Source organism: Pyrus communis, chromosome 5 (assembly GCF_963583255.1).
Source record: "Pyrus communis chromosome 5, drPyrComm1.1, whole genome shotgun sequence".
Classification (NCBI taxonomy): Eukaryota; Viridiplantae; Streptophyta; class Magnoliopsida; order Rosales; family Rosaceae; genus Pyrus; species Pyrus communis.
In genome coordinates this window covers 21,366,327-21,390,766 of record NC_084807.1, presented here as the reverse complement: position 1 = coordinate 21,390,766, position 24,440 = coordinate 21,366,327, and the positions used below count along the sequence as shown (strand labels likewise).

Below are 24,440 nucleotides of genomic sequence, written 5' to 3'. Positions count from 1 at the left end.
TCCGTAGCCGAAATATTGTCCAACTGCCATTAAAACCTCTGGCTACTCTGCAGACATCATCTGTTTGCATTCACATACAAGATTTACATGTGAAAAAACGGCATTATCTTTACCGTTTACAGGCATAACTTGCACCAAAAAAATCATGGTCATTTAGTGATTTACTCCAACAAGGTAAAAAAAACATGGGTTTTACTTTTACCCGAAGTGAAATGAGAGAAACGGCACGGTCCCCAACACAAGACACGTGTGGACGGAAAGTTAGGTAACTCAGTTACTTTTGGCGTCAAACACACAGTGGCTTCCTCATCAGGTGTCATCTTGCTGAAACAAGCCCCCCTCCCAAAAAAGAAAGAATCTGAGAGAGAGAGAGAGAGAGAGAGAAACAGGGTCCAAGAAATGCGGACGATACCGTTGGGAATATCAACAGCATCCCCAACCTTCTTAAACAGCTCCTTCCTCAACAGTCTCAACCTCAACAGACCAAACCCTCTTGTTCCTCTTACTAATTCCACTTCTTCCAGGGTTCCTGTTCCTGTCTACACTTCCGCTGATGACCTCTCTTTCCTTAACTTCTCCAAATCTGGTGGGTAATCCCAAAGTTTTTACCTTTTTTACCTTTTTACTTGTTTTACTTCAATTTCCTTAATTTCTACGTAAGACTGTGTTTGGGTAATCTGTAAATTTCAGTTTTGAGTTGACTGCTCAATTGGGTTAAACTTCAATCACACATGTTCATATGGATAATCAAAAGCTTGGATTCCATTTCCCTTTGGGTTTTTTTTTCTGATTATTTTGGCAATCAAAGAGAGATTTTCCCGGTTTGCGACTTCTGTAGGAAGCACTTGTGTTCAAGTGCTTCCTACAAAAGAACTTGCAAGGGGTTACCGAGGAAGCACCTGCTATGATCTATAAGCACTTTTAACCTCTTCCGTCAAACATGTCTAGAAGCCTTTTTGGTGGTTTGATTCAGCTGAGTGATTGTGTATTACATAGCTAAATGAGGAAATTTGGGTTTTTGAGGTCCCATTTTCTGGTTTTTGGGTGTAGGAGTTTGCAGAGCCAGTCAAGTGGCTGATTTATTTCCCACGGTGTCTCCCGAGATTGTGGTCCGGGAGGCGCGGGTAGAGGACTGTTGGGAGGTGGCTGAGACACATTGCAGCTCCTTCTTCCCCGACTATTCTTTCCCCTTAGATTTTGTTCTGAGGATTGACCGGCTGGTGGCAATGCTGGCCGGATTTTCTTTACCAAATGGTTGTAAGAGGACTTGTCTGGTTGCTGTGATTGGTAATGCTGGTGATGAAACGATCCTCTTCGGGAGGGATGATTTTAAGGTTGGCAGTTTTGATGGGAAGTTCCGTCTCAATAGGAGGTATGTGGCTGGAATATTGACTGTGGATACTGTTGCTGATTTTCTTCCGAGAAAAGGGCCTCTTCGGCAGAGAAGGTGTGTTCATAATGTCTTAAAAGCCTTGAGCAGCTTTTACTTTACTACTTACTAGTAGAGTTGAATTTTGGTTGAAACTTATTTGGTTACAGACTTGATAATCATCAGTGTTGTCTTCTATGAAAAAAGGGTATTTTCCTCGACTTTGTGCAACTTCATATGAACGGTTTATCATCTTTAACCTTGATCGTAAACCAGAAGCCTTTCATAACACAATTATTAGACTAAGAGCGTTGATTTGTTACTTTCTTCACTGATAGTGTGGAACCACATTTAGCCCTCATCTTTGGCCTTGTTTGGTTTCACTCCTACTTCTTTTGATCTCCGACTTCAGACCCCTCGGCCTGTTTATAGAGATCCTCATCAGATCCCTTGGCCTGTTTAGAGAGAGCCTCATCCTAAATGGAGGCAAAGGGCAAGAGTGGGAGTGGCAACCAAGCCAGCCTCAACCCCCGCCCTTTCCTTTCATAGACCTTTTCCGTGTCTCTTCTGAATCTCTTCATCGCATCAGCTGTTGCAGCTCAAATTTCTTCTGTTGTGCATGCATAAATGATATGTTCTGAGAGTGGGAATATTTCTTATATACATAGGCTCAGCGCTGACGAAGAGAAATTCTTAGATTCGTATGATGGAAGTTGGAAATGATACAGTGATGGCTAGCCCCGTTTGTAGACTGACCATTCTATTCAGTTGTAACTAACGAGAGTTCAATTCTGCAAATCATTAATCCCATGACATTAGATGTTCATTGTAAAATTTGATAAGATATATGGCTCATCTGGTATACGTTCTTTTTTTCTTTTGTTTGCAGGAAAGGAGTTGCGTACGTGTCAAACGTTGCTGTCCGGGAGAGTTTTAGGCGAAGAGGAATAGCTAAAAAGCTAATAGCTAAAGCAGAAGCCCAAGCCAGGAGCTGGGATTGCCGTGCCATTGCATTGCACTGCGACTTGAACAATCCCGGAGCCGTAAAGCTGTACAAAGGCCAGGGTTTCAAAAGCATCAAGGTGCCTGAAGGAGCAAACTGGCCCCAGCCCAAGACCGGTCCGGATGTTCGGTTCAACTTCATGATGAAGCTTTTGAACCCCAAGACTTCTGCTTAGACTCCTTTAGGAACATGTGAAGAAACTAACAAGGGAGACAGACAAAAGAAGAAAACATTTGGAAAGACAAAAAAGAAAGAGGAACAGAAACTAGGATGTTTGAGAATAGGTTGTATATAATTACATACATGGAAAGATGCATCTGTGCCAAGAACTTGTATTTTTCATTGGATAAAACGTAATTTTGTAGATATTTGGGGTAGGTCGCAGCATCCTTTGCCCAATTGTCTTATGAAGGTATATTTCTGCCCGTTTTATAGTTTAATTTTTTCAAAGTTGTGTAACGTGTCGTGCCAGAAATTACCTCCTCTGATGTTTACACAGCTCGTATTCATCGCTGAATATGCAACCTAGTAACTGAACAGCCATGACCTCCATCAAAGGCCAAGGCCATGGCCATCGTCATGGCGGAACAAAATACAGCCATGGTACCAGACGGAAAAAAATAAATTGCTGTTGCTCGTATACAATTTCTAAAACAGAGACATTGATCACAAAACATACTAGTGATGTCTAAAGGTTCACATTTCAAACAAAATCAAAATTGCAACGTTTTACCATGGACAATCAGATGCTCTCATAATATGCCCCTTGGAATTCCACGTTATTCAACGTGTTTATAGTTCTAAACCGCCCACCAAAGTACGGGAAACTCAATCGTTGTACAGTGGCATTATATAGGTAAACAAATGTCTTCGAGATCCTATGGTGCCTAACAACCAATGCCGGAAAACAGTTCTCGAGGCATGAAGATGCCGAAGAAGCCAAAGGATTTTCCACTTGGATAGATGTAAATTTTATGATGCTTGTACAAATTTGTCTAAAGCAGATGTATCCAAAAGCTGGGAACTCCTTCACAGCACCAAGCACAACATTTCCAAGTAACACGGCATCGCTGTTGCTCGGTGCCTGCAGTGTAAAACTTTGTATCAGTTGCAGTACATTAAGAAATGATTGCAAGTGGTGATGAGTTTTTGCCTACCTCGATGTTAAGGGGAAGTACAGGATCATGAAGTGAGTCTAATAAGAAGAAACCATCCGTCGTTGCCAGAAACTCGGCGTGAAGAGAAGTAATCTTACTCCTTCGTAGTTAACAGGGGCTTTTTGAAGCTTTGGATCAGAGTCGACGTAGTTCTCCAAATGTTTCAGTACTGCTTCTCCATAGTCTCGGAAAGTTCTGAAAGCAATTTATCAGCAACTTCATAGCATATACACACGCAGAAGAAACACTTAGAAGAGGATAAACGTATACAGTAACATACCCTCCTTTAAGATCTGGATAACTGATGAATCTTTTAATCTCAACTCCACTGAAATTTCTGGTTCCTCAATACCTTATAAAAGACCGGTTAAAACTTTACTGCCGCCACTCTGCCCCGAAGCGCGTGCTGAAGCAAGTTTATTTAAAATTTTGACCTGGAAAAGATAAAGTTGAGCAAATTTCACAAATCACGAGCTGTATGTCAATCAATGGACAATTAATCTAAAGTGTAGAGAGACCCTGCTGCAGTGTTAAATCAAAAGCCTAACATGAGGTATGCGCCATCATCAAGCCAGTGGTTTTCCTTGAGAGCTCCATGGCCACTTGTCTCAATAGCCAGATGTGATTCCTCTCCGATCGAGTTCTGTATCAACATATATACTTAGTTGACAAGAAAAAGAAGATGCACAATTAAACAAGAATTATTAACACAATGCTGGCTAGAAAGAAAGATATTACTGTTTATTTCATGGGCATGTTTAGTATATAGAAAACAATATATAAAATGCAAACACTATGCACAAAAGATCTATGGCTTGGACAGAAAATATTTACAAAAAGGGAATGGGTGTCAAGAAAAGAAGAAAAGGATTTCATTGCCAGCAGCTGTTCTAATTGTCGATGGGTGGCTACAACTTGATCGGCTAGAAAAATTTTATTTGGTTCATTGATAGTTCCTAGATTTTAACGTGCAAACCATGTCTAGAAGGACCATATTTCTCCTAACGCTAGATCTAGGACGAAGAACTCCATTGAGTCATCCTTTCTAATGTGCAAAAACATGTCTAGAAGCACTGTGGGGCTTCTAAAGCTACGAGCACTTCGATGCAAGATTTTCTGTTAGTTCTTCCTTATTGATTTTGTATAAGTAATAAACAGTGTAAGAAGGATAACTAGACCCTTTTTTTTACCAAACGAATAGCTTCGTCAATGACATTTTTGTAGCTTCTTCTGAAACGGTGGTGCTTTCCCCCTACAAGAAATTGCTAAAATTATAAGACATTCAATACAATCAGAGAAGTATACCATTTTCGGTTTTTTCGTACCCAGTTTCTTCTCAATAAATGTGGTGAGACCATCTGAAGTGACACTGTCTGTGACAATAGTTGTTCACGGATGCTAGGAAAAGTAAAACCATAAACAATATTTGACATGAGCCTTGGTGCAAAAAAGAAGAAAAATCTTACCTCCTCCAGGACAATTGCAGACATAAAGGCAATCAGACGATTCCAGTTGAACTCAAGGCCGGTAGAATCCACAGCAGCAGATCTAAGGGCAACACTAATTAGAAAGAAGCAAACAGTGTGAATATAAAATAGATCTACGGGTCGCAAGAAAATGTACCTATTGACATCTGTATCAAAGATGATCCCCAAATCAGCTTTGTTATCAAGGACTGCCTGGGTGACAGCTTTCATTGCTGTTTTGTCCTCTGGGTAGGGTATATAATTTGGGAACATACCTGATCCAAGAACATCAATTTCATTAAAAATTTCAAGAATGTATGTACAACTTCAATATTTTTGCGTTCAACAACCAATATTACCATCTGGCTCCAAAAACTACCAGTAGTGACTGCACCAAGAGGTCCAAGCACTTTTGCATGATAAAATTGAAATAAAACACTTATGATTAACTTGAGTATGTATTAAACAAATATCAAACCTTTGTCATCAATGCACAGAGCATACTGCCTTCAAATTAGAGAATAAATACGAAATAAAAAAGGCTAACAGTACAGGTAGGAAGCAAATATCAACGTCCAAAACAAGAAAACTTACAGCGAAAAATCCTCCTGCTCCATTCCCTGCGTCAACTACAATATGGAACCCTTCAAGTGGCTTCTCTGAGATTATATAACACAAAACAAATTAGAAAAAAAGAAAAGAAGAGATGAAAGCGCATCAGAGGACAAAAATTTAAATGGAAGGGCAATAAGAGAGCTGCTTACAGAAAATTAAAGGAGGAACTAATAATAAAAACAGGTTTTACAAAATGAAGGAGTTGGTGTTGGACACTGAACAGAGAAGTGAACTACAACCAACATTGCACTTCGTGATAGGGATGAAAAGATGTATCTCAGTACATTTCCACCACGTTGAAGATTTCATGGAAGTCATACCTATATTTCTTGCAGCTTTGCGGACTGCCTTTGCAAGATCAGATGTATATACATTCATGTAATCAACTCTCTTTACGGAGGCAAGCAATTTTTGTTTTGAGTTTGTCAAACCTTCTACTGTAAATTTATCATATATATCTGCAGCACGCTCTAAGATGTTCTTAATGTCAGGTTTCCCAAGACCTCCGGAGTTTGTGAAAAATTTGAACCCATTCCTGTTGTAAGGGAAATGGCTTGCTGTTGGAATAACACAATATATAATATATATTAGACTTTACGTCAGGGGAAGCCAACAAAGATGAGATCACATAGGGAGACAATAAGGCCAGAACTCTAGGGGGTATGATATCACATAGTTTACAAATGAACATGCATACCCTACCTGTTATCATACTAGACCCATCGGCGGGGCCTAAGAAAGAATTATCTTCAGTAATTGTGCTATTAAACATTGCGGGAGTGGATCCTAATTTTATCAGACATTGCTGCATAGATGGTTCACAATTTTATCAGATTCAAAGTCATAAAATTTTAATCAAGAGAGTTTGTTCATCAGCAGTGTTTGTGAGCCTTGAAACCCATTTCCAAATTTCATCAATATTATTTCCTTGTGAGCTAAGAAGGGTCAATTCTACAAAACATTGCAATCTTTTGGTATTTCAAACTACAACATCGGACAACTGACATTCTGAGTAGAAGAGGGTTTCATCTAAATTTATTTACAAAATGCGATACAATGTGACAACTACTTGATCAAAACTTGCATAATATCAAGAAAGCGCATAACAGATAATAGATAGAATTAGGATTCGATCTGCTGGGCAGAATATATAAACTGCAGTTCATATAGTTGTCAGCAAAACACAGCTTACAATCTAAACAACGACTCAATGTGTATTTTCGGCATCTTTCATCAATATAATCTACTTATTAAGAACAATTACATTCACCATTAATCCAAACCAACTTCAGATTCACATTTATTAATAAAAACAAAAAAAATCGCCAGTTTCATGTTCAATAATCTAGCAGAGTAACTGTTGGGATTGCACTTCAGAATACCAATTGAAAACAAAATTACCAAAGAACCCAAATTCTACATTCTCTAATTGCGTCAATCCCGAATGAAAAGAATTGATTTTATGCACCAATCGTCACTTTCACAAAGCTCACAGAGCAGAGAAAAACTTACAAAAAAAAGAATAAATTTTTATTAAATGGGAAGATTGATATTAGTTCAAATTTCACAGAAAGAAGCAAAATTTTACCTTCCATCTTATGAAACAAGCTGCGTTTGTTGAGAGAGGGAGCGGAGAAACTGATACATGCAAGTAGAACACGGTGGTGGAAGGGTAGGTGAACGACTAAGAACAATGCTTCCTACTCAAAATTCCGGTTTGAATCAGAGTCTGTACTTCTATCAATTCTGTTCATCTGTTTTTACTATACAATTACGTGATCTTACTTTTTAATTGATTTTTTTTAGGGACGATTTTCATAAAGGGATCTATAATATAAACTGTTCTGATTATATTTTATAAATCAGTCACGAATAATTTTGAGTTAGAACTTCTATTTGTCCTTTAAGTATCTAATGTTGTAATCTTATAAGCCATTCAATGTGTGGATGGCCAACCTACTACAACTCTACATGTTTGTCCACTAATCCACTTGCTGCCTCATCCTTCCATATACAATCACACACAAAAACACAAAACTTTACAGCTGAAAAGAGAGAGAAGAAGAGAGGAAGAAGAGAGAAGCCACAAAGCTCATGGCAGAGGGAAGAAAAAGAGAGGAGAGAGTTATCTTTGTAATCTTATTACTTCAGATTATAAATGAAAGCATCACTATTGCTCCGAGAATGTACTCTAGTCACACTGACTGTAGAGGAACCTCGTAAATTTTGTGTCTTATTTATTTATTCTACTGCACACCGTCGATTTTACAATACGTTATCAGCACAAAAAGCTCTGGTGTCAGTGGAAAGCACAACGCCACAAATCCTGTTCACCTCTGTTGCTTGGAATCTCACAAATAAGAAAATCTTTTCATTTCATCTTAAAATCTTTGTACTACTGATTTTCTTGAAGTAACTATATATATGTTGTTGTATTACTGTATATCATCATTTGCAGAAGCAAAAGAGTACAAACTCAAAATTCGTAGAGAATCTGACAGCCATGTAAACGGCCTTGGAACTCCAATTACAGACCTCGGATTGAAATACTTTCTTCTTTAAAGTTGTTCGTACGCCCAGTACCTACAACATATCAAATTTTCAGAAAATTCCAACGGTGCGATCATCGTAAATGCCTGAAATACCAAACCAGTTTCTAATTTCCGCAGAAAATTGGACGGGCACCTTATGAGTACCAAAACTCCATTTCAGTAACTCAGATCGAAATTGTTTCTTCACGAAAGTTGTTCGGTATCCTCTTATCCATATCATACTAAAATTTAAGCTAAATCTAATGGTTTGATCTTCTCATAAATTACAGACACTCTTGACTCCAAAACTTATGGTAACCGTTACAACTTTTTTGAAATTCACTGGAGGAGGAACAACAATTGGAACTTATTGTTAGTATTACTTCCTGAGTAACTAAAAGGATTTAGAGTTGTGAAATGATAATAATAATAATAATAATAATAATAATAATAATAATAATAATAATAAAATAAATAAATAAAAAGAATGAAACAAAAGAAGTGGCAGACCAAGAAAAAGAAAAAGCAAAAGATGATGACTTAATCATTGCATTTTCTGTTTTGGCATATTTATGTGTATGGTGTTGGTTTAAAACCCTACACAAGTTCTATTAATTTATAGTGAGTAGAATTATTACCCTTTGCTTTAAAGCTTTGATATTTATGTGAATGGTGCTGAATCAAAACTCTTGTCACAAGCTTTATTTACTTAAAAGCAATTTATTTATCATGACTGGAATTACCACTTATTGCTTTAATTTATTTATTGTACTTCTTTTTGTTATGATGAGTGCATATTAGACCCGAAGTTCTTTATCAGATTAGAACATGAAGTTTCTTGATCCTCATCACGTAAAATGATTGGACCCGAAGTTCCATCATGCAGAAAGATCAGGCATGAAGTCCCTAGATCCTCACGATTGGATATGAAGTTCCTTGATGAGTACCTTAAGTTTGAAGAGTCGAAGTGCCACAACTTAATTGTAATAAAGGACATAAGAGTCTCAGTCCACTGACTATTAAATAAGGACTAGAAGTTCTTTGATGTATGTATATGATGATATAATGCATATTTGCCGGAGAGTTTACATCTCAAAGTCTTGATGATTATTGCATATCACTGGGCATTGATGTTGAACGCCATGTTCCTCATGTCCATACCCAAAAATGGTTTAGCAGAAGCATTTATTAACCAGATGAAATTGATTACTCGTGCTCTGCTCATGAAAAAGAAATTGCAAGATGGGTACAAACCATTTTACATAATTCATTATTAAGTTCAGTTGAGACCAGTTGCCAACCATCAATATTTCTCAATACAACTCGTGTTTGGGCACCAGCTAAACATTACACATTTACAAGTTTTTTGTTGTGTTATCCATGTGTCTGTTGTACTACCACAACGTACTAAAATAAGGCATCAATACAAACTGGGAATTTATTTTGGGTTTGATTCACCATTTATCATTCAATATTTGGAACCCTTGACTGAGGATATATTTTGTGACATCCCATCCCCAAAATTAGTATTTTATTTTATTCTTGACGTATTTCGGAGATTTAATTGAAATTTGTTCGTTAATTCTTCAAATTTGAGAAAACCAAAGTGAAGGGTACCTTAATCATTTCTAATTTTCTCGACCTTTTCGGACTTGAGTTGGTTAGGTAGAGTTCGATTCCATGAGCGTGTAGGCGTAAACGGATCTTAATTCCGAGTTAGAACAGAGAAGTTAGAGTCGTTTGAAGTTGGTGGCATTTTGGTAATTTGACCAAAATGCTATAATTGGTGTGAAACCTTTAGAAAGGGGGGGAGGTTTTCTGAAAAATGGGGAAGGGCTGCTGCTCACTCGTTTTAGGGGCTAATTGGACCCATTAACCCACAAACATGACCCGCTTGTATCTCCTTCATCCGAGCTTTGTTTTCGGTGATCTTGGTGTCCATGGAAAGCTCTTGACGAGCCCTACATCTATGTGCTGTTAGATTTCTCATTTTCTTTTCCATCTTTGCAGTTCGAAGCCACAAAGCCCACGACTTTTCTGGCAGTTTTATCATTTTTCTGGTGATTCCGGCAACCATTTCCTTCGAGTGAGGTATGAAACTTCATCTACTCTTCATAATCTTCGAGTTGGTATGCTTAGTTTGTGCTTTCGTATTCATTTTAGAGTTTGGTGTTTAGAACCCTAGAAATCCTGTATTCTCCGGTGAATTTGGACGGTTTCCAGTTAGAATTTATTGTCAGCCTAGTTGTGAAAAGTCTTTCCCTTGTTGAGCTCTAACTACCACATAAATTCGAGCTCACCTAGTTAATGTTGAAAATTCTGGGTTTCTAAACCCTCCACCTTGGCTACCATCACGTATGGCGGTGCGTGGGATCGTCCACGATTGTTGTCTAAGTACCAAATACCTTCTAGTGACCCTATGAACCTATGTCTAGCTCGGTTTCCTAAAATTCAATTGTTTGGTGTGGTGTTCAAAATGGACCACCACTTGTTTGTGTGATTGACGACAATCCGATCGTTGGATCGTCGTACAATTTTGTGAGCACCTTAGTTATCAGTTGTTAGACCTTTGAGAACTTACGGATCGGAAATCCGATGTGTGGATCTTCCGAATTGAATAACCTTAGATTGTTGACCTTAATGGACCTACCTTATCAATGGTTGACGTTCTAGTCAACAGGCTCTACTCTAGAGTGTCGTTTATCTCTAGTTTGTTGTTGAGGCTTGATGGAGCTTAGTTGACTCATCATGATGACGTGTCGTTCCCAGTTGACGTGTGTCTCGCTATATGTATTTGTGGCACCATATTGAGTTATACTTGTTTATTAAATGTGCTTTCTATTGAAGTGTTATTTTTATTTCTGGCCATCGATCTATTTTTATTAAGTATGATTTGACTTGTACATTGGAAATATGGTTTGTATTGTATGATTGGATTGATGTGATGAAATGTGAGCGCTAGTAGTGGACCGTTAACCCATTGGCATGGGGTTTGTTGCTTCGAAACCCCTCGTGTCATTATTTCATTTCTTGTTTTGGTGAGTCTTTGTAACTTGAGTAACCTAACTTGATCCATGTCATGTTTCATTGATTGGTGTTATACATTCTACTCCGCGATTCTGTTGAGTGATGATCTGGAATTGTATCCTGGTGTGGAATTCGTTGAGTGGTGGTCCGGAATCCCTTCTACTCCACGATTCCGTTGAGTGATGGTCCGGAATCGTATCCTGGTCTGGATTTCGTTGAGTGATAGTCCAGAATTGTATCCAGGTTTGGATTTCATTGAGTGATGGTCCAGAATCCCCTTTGGTGTCTTTGTTTCGTTGGGTGGTCCGAAATCCCCTTTTTCCAAAGATGTAGTCTTCGGCCGAACTGCGTTCCTTTAGCCCTAGTTTTTAATGTATATATGAACGATGGTTTTTGGGAATCTTGTGGTTTGAATTGGAAAACCGTTGGATGTCTGAGTGACTTTTATGAAGTTTTCAACGACTTGATTATGATTCCATAAAGTATGATTCTATACTTTATATTTATAGATTGTGATCGTTGGTTTGTTTTTATTGTATATCACATACTTGTATTATTGTCACTCACCTAAGCCTCGCAGCTTATATGAGTGCCTGATTTGCCAGTGTACCATTCCTATGATGTAAGCATTGATTTTACATGTGACAGGTCTGGGTAGATTACAAGAAACCGCTTGATATTTTGGTTCCGTTGAGTGATCTGGAACCCGATGTTGTTGAATTCTGTTAAGTGGTCCGTAATCCTTGCTTTTATTCATTTCCGTAAGGTTATCTTAGAATCCTAAATTCTAGTGGATGGGAATTACCCACAATAGATATTGTGAATATAAATAAGAATTACCATGTTTATTACTCATAATCCAAGTGGGGAATTATATAGAGTTCCTTGGTTAAATTCGTGAAATGTTTTGTTATCGCATTGTTTGATTAACGTAATTAAATGCTAGATTGTGCATCTTTGATTCACGAATTGATTAATTGACGGGATTGTGGAATTACATTGGATATGAGTGTTGTTATTATGATTATTTTAGTTAATTAATGTTTCTAGAGAATAATATTGTGCATTGTTAATTCTTTAATATTACACGCTATGAATTGTGATTTTATGTGGAAAACGTGATGATTTATGTGATGGATGAAGTGGAAATGTTATTCGTCATGTGGGATTATTATGTTGGATATCATTGTTATTGTTATGATTAGACTTGTTGATAAATATGGCGAGAGAATATGATTGTGCTTTGTCGTTTGTTCTTTGAAATATTGCATGATATGCATTGTGGTATTTTGTTGGGAGATAACGACTTATGTGATGAATGTTCGAGTGTAGTGAAGTAATGAACTACGAATGGCTTGATCCTTATTTAGAGTACGTAGGCAGTTTAACGAGGATGTTAGATGCAGCCATAAAGTCTACGAAGAATTATTGCACAGTTGGATCTTAAGTTATGTTTTGCCTTTTTCCGGAGGCGGGGTATGTTAGAGACGGGTATTTGGTGATGTCACGTGTCGATCCTAGACGTATGTCGGGATCGGGGCGTGACATATTTACTGCATAATTTACGGACTATGATTTTGACAAGACATTTTTCCCGCCATTAGGGGGAGAAAATAACATCGTTCCAGAAGAACGATGAGAAAATATCATTCCAGAAGAATAATGAGAAAAGACCGTTCAGAAGAACGAATAAAATTTGTCTTATTTTGATTCACGAAGCAATCAATGAGAAAATGAAGTAAGAATAATTGAATGATGTAACGAAAGTGATAAAATCAATAGACTTGCTACAAATGTGCCTACAAGAATTGATGTCCCTGTTGGACAAAATAATGTGGTAGCTAATGATTTATCTGTTACGCCTGAAGTGTAGCAGACCCTTAGATTCAAAAGGTTCAGTTATTCGAAAGAAGAAGAATATGGCACTACTGAACTATTGCATTCCTGAAACATAATTGTTGCATTCGCCGCATGGATACACGTCCCAGAAAGGACAATTCGTGGACATGGGAATTTTGATATCTCATGCATGAAACATGATAGACGTATAGGTTCCAATGACTCAACTCCCGGAAGTGGAGATTAAAATCTAAGCTCTATAACGCTCCAAAGGAGGTTAAGATCCACTTTCTCTAAATTATGACTATTTTGAAAGAGATAGTGTAATGTCCTTGAAGAGGCAATGGATATCCAAAGAATTAAAAATCTTTTATGCATACGCATGAACATGAGAATATGGGATCTCGGATTGATGATAACCAATGGTAATTTTGGTTTTTACAAATAATTACTAAATTCATCAATGAGCTGTATTCTTTTGTTCGTCGACAAAAGGAAAAATTATTGGCCAAAAAATGGAGAAAGGCAACTCCATATCAATTTACCAAGAACGTGGAAAATGGACCTATTGTACAAATCGTCAAATGATGTTGAACCCAGAAAGTTACATAGGGCATTTGTAATACAGTGAGCTACACTCAAATAATATGACACAAGGTTCTTAGTTGAGACCTGAAATTGTAATACACTTATGGAAACATGATTTCTCATTATGAAACTTTATGAGATGCTTGAAGCGTATCTCCCCAAGTAAATCCCTTAAGTATATATGGAAGCAAGTTGCACTGTATAAATTTCAAAGGAGAATGTGTCATGAAGTGTAAAAAATCCCTGAAGGATTCAAATTGCTTGAAGTAAGCCCTGGAAGGGTAAAGCATAAATTATATACTCAATACCAATAGATGATATGAATTGCCTTAGTAAGTACTATCATTCTGATATTGTTGCAACATATTAAAATCTTTTGATATTATTAAATTGGAACTCCTGAAGAGTCAAGAGAGATTATAAAATGTTGAGAGAAATATTGGCTTAGGCTGCAGATCAAACAATATGCCAACACGAATCTTATCCATGATGTTTATAGTATTAAAGAACCATATGGATTGACGATCATGAGTTGAACACTTAAGTGGTTAATTAATATTTAGACACTAAGAAAAATCATTCATCTTCATAAGGAAAAGATGAATGGATGTTTGGTCCAAAAGTACAACATCTTAGTGAAGTTTATGCTTTATTGTATTTACACAATACATTGAATGAAATAAAGCTTATCTATTAATATCTCTAAGAAATTACAGACATACACATGAGTTAAAATGAACAAACAGGACGGAACCTTCACAAAGGTTGCTTATGTGAAGCCTCAGTACTCGAAAGTACCCCAGAAGAGGGAGGCACCAGAGGTTGATTATTTGGAACCTCAATACTTGGTAAAACTCCAGATGGTGAAGGCAATAAGTGCATTTGGAATAAAGCCATAAACCTCTGCTTGTCACTTTGAGTCCGACTTTCGAATTCCAGTAGTTGGTCGAGCTTTCTTTTCATGCTTGTCGAGTAATTATTTGCAAGCACATGTAACATTCTATTCTCGTGCTTAAGCCCTCTGATATTTTGCTTAAGACTTGCCACCTCAACCATCAATGATTCAACTTAGCGAGTTCGAGTAAGTAGGCGTTGGCCCATATTGGAAATAGAGCCAGCACACTGAACACTGAGAGCCAAGGAGTCTTGAAAGGCTAACTCATCAGACTGTTCTAAAAGGATTCTATTATCCTTTGGCATGAGAAGATTCCTAACTACTACTGTAGCGGTTATATTATTCTTCATCACAGAGTCTCCAACTGTAAGAGGGTCATTAGAAGATAAGAATGATGAATGCCAATATTATCCTAACGCAGCTCGTTTGTATCCCTTTCGAGACTTAAATCTAAACAAAGGTTAGATGGGCAAGCCATTTTCAAAAATGATGAAAGAAAAATGAGGTCAAATAAAATCTCAAAAGTGCAAGAAAGAGAAAATTCTACAGGCAACAGCTTTTCCGAGTGTACGTTTTGAACACAATTGATGCCTCTATAAAAAAAGAAACAACAGGGCCACTTGTTCAAAAATCGAAGAGACATTGCTCTCCAAATTTCAAAAGCCGGATTTCCTGGATGAAAGTTTGTCGGTACCTTTCATACTCAATCTCAGCTTTTTTGGATATCACATGCAACTTTATCAAAAATCTCTAACAAAACTGAAAACGCGTGAATCTTACTGTTCTAATTACACCATAGTTGTTGACAAGAGTAAATGCACAGCACCACTACTTGCTATTGAGAGAACTCTATATATGTCGACATTCGTCTTCCATGGCAAAACAGACTTGCAAAAATGCCTAAACTCTTCCTCCTCTCCAAGAATGCATCTTCAACAAAGCATCTCGAAATACTCAGTTTTCTTCCTCTCCAAGAATACCTCTTCAAACAAGTCACACCATAGCAAGAGTATCTCATATCATTAGGGTCGAAAGCAAAAGTATCTCACATCATGCTTTCCTTTGTCCTTTTTCTTTGTTGTTGCTTTTATCTGCAAGACAAAGAGAAAGAAAGCAATCAGTTGGAACCTGAGATCAAACTTCCAATCTAGAACTGATTGTCTAGAACCCTTCCTTGATTGCTTACCTTGCATTTCTCTTTGAGTATTCATCTTCAACTATTGATATGATGTTGGCTATTTACATTGAAGCTGCCAAGTATGATGAGTCGCTGAGAAGTGATGTTCTGAAGGACCATTCAAATGCAAGGTTTGCATTCCACTCCTGCATTAGGGGACAAATACTGCAAGAAAAAATGTCACACCTGCATAGGGGAAAAACCATGCAAGGGGAACGGATAAGGCAAGTGAAAATGATACATTGAAGCTTGTGGAAAATCAACAAGCATAATAAACACGTGCCGATTCATCCTGGACAAAGCCGAATATCACTTGTCACGTGAAGCTCCTCGTGGTCCAATTTCATTTAAGATCAAGCCTCGATAACCCTTGAAGGAATCACAAATCCGATTCAAGATCAAGTTTCCACCACCCTTGAATCAAACTAAGCTCCATATAAAATGAGTAAATTCAGATCTTTGGAAGAAGTCTAGCAGAAGGCCCTACAGTCCAGTTCAAGACCAAGCTTGTGGAAAGTTAACAACAAGTAAAGCACCTATTTCGGCAACTCTCCCCGCTAAGAGACTAAAGCAGAAGGATCAATGATTAGCCTAAAGAGTTTGACATCAGGAGGAGATACTCATCAGGGGGAGCATCCAGAACGGATCAAGATTTTAACAAGTCAATTGAAGACTTGTGGTCATCCAAGGGGGAGTGTTGTAATCTGATAAGCCATTCAATGTGTGGATGGCCAACCCACTACAACTCTACATGTTTGTCTACTAATCCACTTGCTGCTTCATCCTTCCATATAAAATCACACACAAAAACACAAAGCCTTACAGCTGAAAAGAGAGAAAAGAAAGAAGGAAGAAGAGAGGAAGAAGAGAGAAGCCATAAGGCTCATGGCAGAGAGAAGAAAAAGAGAGGAGAGAATAGAGAGAGTTATCTTTGTAATCTTATTACTTCAAATTATAAATGAAAGCATCACTGTTGCTCCGAAGAAGTACTCTAGTCACACTGACTGTAGAGGAACCTCGTAAATTTTGTGTCTTGTTTATTTATTTCACTGCACACACCGTCGATTTTACAACATCTAAATATTATTCAAGGAATAATAGAAGGCCATCGCCAGCTATTTAGGACTCGGTTATGTTTTCCAAAACAATTTTTTAACAACTGTTTTGTAAAAAAAAAAACAAACGACAAATAGGATTTTGTATTTTATGGTTTGAAAATACTTCTGATTGTTTATTTTGAGAATGATTTTGGAAATAAGAACTTTGAAAACGTGTTTGCTATCAATATGTAAAACGTAATATATATATATATATATATATATATATATAACTTTGTGTTTGGTAGTAATGATACTTGAGATGAGAATCGTGTTGGTAGTAATGGTGATTAAAGCCATGGTGAGGGTAATGAAGTGGAGAATGTGTTGATGGTGGTAGGAGGTGCTGGTGGGGCCATAGCGGCGAGACGATGGATGTGTTGATGGCCATGGTAGTGGGGGTGATATTGGCGGATAATATGGTGGTAGTGGCAGCGTAGGTGCATGTGGTGGTGGTTAGGATGAGATGGTAATGGTAGGGTAGGTTGCCGTAATGGTGGGATGGGGTGGTGGAGGTGGTGGTGGTGGCGGCGGTGGTCATGATTGTAAGATGGTAGAGAACGTTGTGGCAGTGGTTTTGGTTATGGCGACGGTAGTAATGGCATAAATGATTTTTAATTTTTTTATTATAAAGTGTATTTTGTTTTCTATTATTTTAAAAATTATTCTTAAAAAAATAGAGGAAACATCACTTTATATTCTATGGAATTTAGGTATTGTTTTATGAGTTTAATTTCACAAGACATTATCTACTACCTACAAAGTTGTATTGCAATCTAGTGTTTTGATAGCACTACTACAAATTATTATCTAGTCTAGAACAAACTTCAATCATACGATTTACCAAGAAACAACCACCTTTAGCATGCAAATGAAGATACGATGTCGCAACATTGAGTCTTTATTGTTGGCATGCTTACTCATTTAGAATAGATGAAGTTACGAACTGAATTAAAAAGTTTCCCTAATTAATATAATACCCAAGTAGTACATCACATATCATAGTGTTGGAGTCTTGTGTTTTCTTATATTCATCGTCATCATAACGTTTTGATTTGGAAAAAATTATTCTCCAAAAAATTGAGTCCGCATAGAGAAAGGGCCTAGCTCGAAAGGTGAACCAGTTCCAAGACAACATAGTAACCCAACCCAATTAGCTCAATTGGCAAAATTGGACTAAAGTCACTATGCATCTAATGGGCTGATATGTTGGCTATTTTTCTGAGTATTTGACCCAATGCTCTAGAACATCTTTTCCTTTTTAGTGCATGTACAATGCTTCATATGTTGATTACATGTATCGTAGATAGATGGAATTAGGATTCATTCTTACCTAAATCTCACATGTGGTTCATAAATGTGGTACAAATAGGTTTTTGTTTGTCTGAAAAAATTTTACGGTTCACTATCTTATTATGTATAGAATCTTAAACTAAACTTTGAAATGTGCAATAACTTGTAAATCACACGTATCAAGTAAATTTACGCGAGTTTGATAAGAACCCAGTAATTTCATACTCACCGTTTTGTTGCTTTAGTGTGATTGTTAAAGTAGAATTCTCATTTCTGGATTCTCCTTATTAGTTAATGTTTCTTGTATATCAAGTAAACTCAACCCTATGTATTGTAACCATTGTGCATTGACTCTATATGTAGTTAGAAATCAATGTAACATGTTTACTGACTAAATAAAACATTATGTCACATGCTCTTCCTCAACATTTGCTTCATGATGTTCTTTGTGTTGACTTTGAGATTAATCAATGGCTTAAACTCTGGTGTTAAACTTAATTATATTTTACGTTCTCATGCGATGCGAGCGGGTGATTAGAAAAGGCAAAATTAATTAAGATCCAAAACAGAAACACAGGTTGGAATTTGTTTGCAAAAACCCATGTCAGAAATCCGATGGATACAGTTGACTAATAAGGGGAGTAAGGGACGCAAGCAAACGTGGGAAATCTTGGATCTTGGTCACTAAAATATAACATAATATTGAGAACCACATCATCGTTTTACATTTGTAATCCCAAAAACGAGTTCCAATTTTCAATGTTGTCTATTATTATTGTTGACCAACATGGATTTTATTTATTTGGAATTTTGTTGTACAAATACACCGATAATATTTCAGGGAAATATATCGGTGTTTCATCAATAATCATATTGATGTTGAATCCTTGACTTAATCACTTATGCTAATTTTAAGGTATGAAGTTTTTATCACAAAAAGTTTTTGTACAATAAAAAATAAATCTATTTACTATAAATTATAATTTGTTTTAAAAGATGACTGATGCGAGACGTTTAACATTATTTGACATAAAAATGTTTTCTTTTGTCAAATGAAGATCCAAATTCCACGCAGAAAGAATGTGTGATGTCTCAGCATCTTTTGCTATCTTTTAATAATTTTGGTTTGTCATGTGGATTTGTCCATCTTGTGAGATTTGTAAAATGTCAACCTAATCTTAATTTTATATTTGAAAAATTAAAAAATTAAAAAATTTCGTATGAACAATTCAAAGTAAGCATTGGGTTGGAATTACTTGGCTCATGAATCTTTGTCTGTTTGATTTTATTTATTTATTTATTTAGTTTTAAAAAGAAAAGATCAAATTTTTATGAAATGTTATAGAAGTGGAGAACAGAAATCCTCATTTGACTGATTTTTTATGATCTCAAGCTTTATAAGAAAAATAGTTCAAATCCCAAAACTTATATTTGTGGCAGAATAGTAGATTAAAATGGTTGGGATTCTGAAACTTGTCATGTTTACAGTTATTAAAACTCCCAAGAGTGTTTTTGGGTTCATGATTTTCAATGCTCAAAACATGGATCAATGGTTCAACTCATCTAAACAAGAAATCCTTCAAGATCTCTGGTATATGAAAAATTGTTAAAAACTAAAATCGACACCTGTTATTGGTTATCTTCTCTCTTCATGTTAAGTTGCAAATTAAAATTTGAAAGATATGACTAATTTACGATTACAGTATCATAGTGTCACATGTTATAATATGAGTGAACAATGTGATTGATATTTTATGAACTTTGTGATAACATCAAATGTGACAATTTGCCTGAAGTAGTCACGCCGCATGACAGTGTGAATAAAAAATATAACTCATCAACTAGGTGTGAAGGAAAGGAGTAAAAGGGGGAATGCAAATCTTGTTTTCTTGGCCAAGAGGCAACATAAGACACACTTGCGTGCTTCACTTTGATGCCGAGTTATTGGCATAAAATGCTGTTTTTTTGTAGAAAATTTTGTAGAGAAGGATTAGGCGAGATAGCTCTTTGTCAACAATCGTGTGCGAGGCACCAACCCTTCCCCGAAGAAGAAACGACATGCTGTTCACATTACGTAATTATAGATCCATATTACACAACAATACACCCAAAAAAGATATTTGCCCACTTTTATAAAATTAAAAGTGCAGCCTTTGAAAATTTTAAAATGGATCATTTATGAAGTGCTTGTAAATGTATATTTTGTGAAGTAAAACTTCATAAAATATCCATTTGTAAGGACAAAAGCATGAATTTTTATGGTCTCTTCAAGATCCATTGGTGCATTGGTGCATTGGTGCAAAGACAAGCATGAGGCTATCACAGTTACGCCATATAAAGTCTTTTTGCCGTCTTCAAAAAGTCACTGCCAAAACAAACAATACAAACAAGATTGTAAGTGGTGATCATATAGATAATTAAAAACCTAGAAGAAAAAAATGCTCATTCAAGTAAATGATTTGAAAGGCAATAAAGCATGCGTAAAAATACCCGAATGGCTCGTCTCCGGTGTGTTTAACAACACCTGATGCATCTCGGTAGAGCACATTTCTTAACATCTTTGAACTTTCTTTGCCAAACATACCAGCTAGCTTTCCATACAATTCTTGGTATGATCTAAGGACAGAGAGATCAAGAGTCCCCACATCCCCTGAATCAATACACACTTTGCAATAACCAGTCTCCAAACTAAGATCGCTGTCATCTGTCTTCCAAGGAGACCCTCCATCAGAACAATTTTCCACTGAACCATGGCGATGTGACGTAGAACCAGAGCCATCAGAACAATTTGTTGCTTTCTTTGGATGTCCATCTGAATCATCACCGGATGAGCTCTTAGATATATGTTGCCCTGTAACAATTAGCTGACCGAATAATACTATGTGAGGTGTCTTTATCTCATCATTATCCTTCAAACTTTGAGTGGGACAACAAGAGATATTATCATTGCTTTCAGCTTTGCGCATAAAGCTGCCCCCAATGGTTTCAAGAGGGGCAAAATGACGAAGTTGTTGAAACCCAATTGGAAACAGACCCGATTGCAATTTGTTGAAGAAGAGCTCCGATGAAGATAGTCCAAACTGAGCTTGCCTGGCTCCCTGTATGCCTGCAGATTGGTTGTCCGATACATTACATAAGGGGTTGCTCGAATTTAGGAAGTTGCTACAAACTGATGGCACGGAAAGTTGGCCAACAAGGGAATAGTCTGAGTTATGTTGAAGCCGCAACTTCTTTCTTGGAGGCGAGAAGGGAGATGGATGGATGGATGGTATGCTCGGTACCAATTCAACCAACCATGGGCTAACACGTTTCACATTTTGGAGCAAATCTGGCTCATCCCATGAAACCTAAAAAAAAATATTTTGTTTAATGTCTAACAAATGATAATTTCATATTTATATTCAACATACTATTATCAGTATCAGCCATGAATGTATGAATACAATTTACTCACAAAAATACACAATTTGACTTGCTAAAAAAGGTATCTATTGAATCACAGATGCACATTTATGTTATAGGATGACAATTTAGCAATAATTTGGAAAGTAGTAGTGAAGATCAATTACTTAGTTTTGGTTTTGGAAGATTACACTCAATATGATAAAAACTATGTAGTATGTATGTAACCTACCTGTAGAAGACGCCATGGAGACTCGGGCCAACAGATGGGATCTGCAACCTGAATAGAAGATACGGTTCCCATGAACCAGCTTATCCGAGAAGAATCCTCAGTTTCAAAGGGCATTTTGAACCTCATTCCTGAGCACCACCGTATTTGCATTGCATCTCTCACAGCTGAAGCCTTAACACAAAACTCCGGTGTGCTTTCACGGGGATAGTACACAACCTCAAAGGGCTGGCCATTGGCAGCAAGAGTTGCAGCTTCTATAACAAATTCAGCCCTCATTTTTCCCTTGGCATCATCACTCGAACCTTTTTCAAACACTTTATTACCATTCTCCCTTGAAAAGCCAGAATAACCCCCATATTCAGAGCCAGAATTTCCAGCAGTAGTATTCCATCCAGATGGGTATTCAGGTCCACCGCCAATTCCCCTCTTAGCCCTTCTAATCCCAACACAGAGATCACCATTTTCCGCTCTGAAAAACACAATGGAATCCCCAGCAACAAGCTTCTTCTGATTCACGAAATTACTCCACCCCGTTGTCAAAAGGTGACGCCGAGGAGTACCTCTATAGATATGCCTAAACTTCCAAATCTCGCCATGCACATCCTTTGCAAGAATGGTCTGAACAGGAGGCTCAGCCGAGTAATCCAAGCGCGGGAAGATGGTCTCCGCACAGTAACGAGGCACAGAGAAGCCTCCCCCATTGTTAGCATCAGATTGGGTCAATGTCTTGGCAAATGATGTGGGTTTCTCCGGATTCTCAACTGTTCCATTGTTTCCCACAAACCCATCATCCTCAAGATCAAAACCACTCTCTCTCACCGGAATCAGCCTCATTTTCGCAAAAACCTCATCTGTTTCGGGATCTGCCATGTATCTGATAGCAGATATCTTGGAGAGAATGAGTGGTGGAATTCTAGAATTCCCAAAATCCACTTTCCCATGGGTGTACTCAGCATGGCCCTGAGGAAAGTAGAAGACTTTAGAGTTAATGGGCGGCATTTGAACCATGCCGCCGGCGCAGGCGTGCCAGAATTGAGAATCCAGCCATTTCTCTGAGTTGCTCCTCAATGGTTCTCTTACAGAATCCATAACTGTAATCATTGTGTCAAACAATCTATGACCCTCTTTATGTCTGACTGCTTTCCTCAGTAAAATGCAGCTGTTAACAAAACAAATTTACAGAAAAATAATCAAGTCAGATATAGTAGTGGCAAGGGAAAACCCATTTTTTCTACAGAAAAAAGCTCACAAAAATTCTGATTTTAAAATCACAAAACAAAACTGAAAACTACAGAAGAAAAGTTTCAGTCTTGAGTTAATCATCAATGAAAAATCCAGGACATTTACGAGTATAATTTCTGGGATTTATGAAAACACAGCAAAAGATGAAAAATTTCAGAAACAACAGCAGAAACTTTAGATTAAAGAGGGACAACAAAGTGCATATAATTTACCTTCTTTTCAGAACAAGCTAAGATAAAGATACGAGAGACGATAACTCGACCACGATTTGGAATTCCCCTGAAATATCAAGAGGGTTGTTGGTGTGGCCCCTTTGACTTTGTAAGTGTGAACTGTAAAGGGTCGGCCTCTCTCTCCTCTCTCTCTCTCTCTCTAGAAAACTGAACTGGGTTTTCTGGGTGAAAAAAGAAGGCAGTTGCTGCTGTTGGAAGGTGCTGAGGTTGAAGCTTCGTTGCCGACCAGAGCAGGCAGTTGGGAGCGTGTGTGGAAAGAGAGACTTAGACAAGGGACACACACGCATACCAAAAGGCAAAAGCCACCCTTTTTAAATTCATGTTTATTATTATTATTTTCCTTTTTACTTTATTTTCTGTTTATTTCAGTAGGGCAAGAGATTTGACGTGATTTTTTCCATGGTTTCGGATCGCAAAGGTCTTAACAACACACCAATATATTACGCTTTTATTTTATATATACTAATCTCTCCGCACACGCTCATGCACATGCGTGAGATTTTAATGATACATGTGCTAAGAAAAGCCAATCTTGCTTGGAAGGCACAAGGCTCGTGGCCATGCATTAAACAAAGTAAGCCAATTAAGTGGCATTAAACATTCCAATTATTTTAAGTTCATGCATTACTGAAGGCTTCCCCACAGCAATCAAGGCCATTTATTTTATGTCAAGGTCACAAAAACACACTTTGGAAGGCTTGAAAAAGCAAGTCAAAGTTGAGGGAAACTGAACAAATATGTTTCCTTATTAATTAGTTTGTTTGTAGATTTCTGCTTTTCTTCTATAAATCCACCGGATTAATTCCAACTTATGCGCCTAATGATTTTGTGTGCCTTCTAAAACATACATTTCATCGTTTTTCTATAGGTTTATTGACACACCCCGACCGAGATCAGGGCGTGCTGGCCGTCACACGTAGGTGACGTAACCATGTGCACGTGCGGAAGCTAATGAAATAGAAATATAAAAGGACGAATAATTTAAAAACTAGCATACAAAGTACTAAAACAAGTGCTAGCGTAAGTGAGACACAAGTTCAGAGCAAGTCTACAGCAGTCCAAGGAAAAGATGCGACAAAAGTACACCCGAAGGTGACCCTACGCTGGTGAGTGTCTGTCAGAAAAGCCGGGAGAACCCTCTGGGAAACCACCGAACCTGCTAAGCAACTAGAACCTGGAGGGACGCAAAACAAAAGCGTGAGTGGGCAAAACAAAGCTTTTCAAAAACCATTTAATAAAATACATTCTAACCCCTCGCCGTAAAACCTGTATAC

General features: G+C 37.4%; 2 protein-coding genes and 2 long non-coding RNA genes across 5 annotated transcripts; 1 reads left to right on the top strand and 3 right to left on the bottom strand.

The window, feature by feature from the left end:
* Positions 1-320: 320 nt before the first annotated feature.
* On the top strand, positions 321-2,797 carry LOC137735361 (GCN5-related N-acetyltransferase 4, chloroplastic-like). Its single transcript, XM_068474785.1, has 3 exons — positions 321-586; positions 1,051-1,447; positions 2,259-2,797. The coding sequence occupies exons 1-3, from the start codon at positions 400-402 to the stop codon at positions 2,545-2,547; spliced, it is 873 nt and encodes a 290-aa protein (XP_068330886.1). The 5' UTR covers positions 321-399; the 3' UTR covers positions 2,548-2,797.
* Positions 2,798-3,064: 267 nt separating this feature from the next.
* On the bottom strand, positions 3,065-5,402 carry LOC137735508 (uncharacterized). The gene is made up of 8 exons (XR_011068659.1): positions 5,355-5,402; positions 5,153-5,270; positions 4,996-5,077; positions 4,720-4,781; positions 4,078-4,172; positions 3,810-3,963; positions 3,530-3,724; positions 3,065-3,456 (listed from the first exon to the last, which is right to left on the bottom strand). It is a non-coding gene; the product is annotated as an uncharacterized lncRNA (long non-coding RNA).
* A 172-nt stretch (positions 5,403-5,574) lies between these two features.
* LOC137735509 (uncharacterized) lies at positions 5,575-7,364 on the bottom strand. Of its 2 annotated transcripts, XR_011068661.1 has the most exons (4): positions 7,199-7,364; positions 6,313-6,415; positions 5,931-6,167; positions 5,577-5,654 (listed from the first exon to the last, which is right to left on the bottom strand). It is a non-coding gene; the product is annotated as an uncharacterized lncRNA (long non-coding RNA). The 2 variants fall into 2 exon arrangements; XR_011068660.1 differs by having other exon boundaries at positions 5,575-6,167.
* Positions 7,365-19,831: 12,467 nt separating this feature from the next.
* LOC137735049 (auxin response factor 18-like) lies at positions 19,832-23,433 on the bottom strand. Its single transcript, XM_068474410.1, has 4 exons — positions 23,146-23,433; positions 21,692-22,850; positions 20,548-21,404; positions 19,832-20,422 (listed from the first exon to the last, which is right to left on the bottom strand). Exons 2-4 carry the CDS (start codon positions 22,790-22,792, stop codon positions 20,383-20,385), a joined length of 1,998 nt encoding a protein of 665 aa, XP_068330511.1. The 5' UTR covers positions 22,793-22,850; positions 23,146-23,433; the 3' UTR covers positions 19,832-20,382.
* Positions 23,434-24,440: the final 1,007 nt, after the last annotated feature.

Bases quoted from the DNA above. Each gene is read 5' to 3' on its own strand.
- LOC137735361 (XM_068474785.1), top strand. From the start codon at position 400: ATGCGGACGATACCGTTGGGAATATCAACAGCATCCCCAACCTTCTTA. The intron at 587-1,050 runs GTGGGTAATCCC...TTTTGGGTGTAG, and splicing joins CCTTAACTTCTCCAAATCTG to GAGTTTGCAGAGCCAGTCAA. The intron at 1,448-2,258 runs GTGTGTTCATAA...TTTTGTTTGCAG, and splicing joins GGGCCTCTTCGGCAGAGAAG to GAAAGGAGTTGCGTACGTGT.
- LOC137735049 (XM_068474410.1), bottom strand. From the start codon at position 22,792: ATGATTACAGTTATGGATTCTGTAAGAGAACCATTGAGGAGCAACTCA. The intron at 21,405-21,691 runs GTAGGTTACATA...ATTTTTTTTTAG, and splicing joins CTCCATGGCGTCTTCTACAG to GTTTCATGGGATGAGCCAGA. The intron at 20,423-20,547 runs GTATTTTTACGC...TTGTTTTGGCAG, and splicing joins ACCGGAGACGAGCCATTCGG to TGACTTTTTGAAGACGGCAA.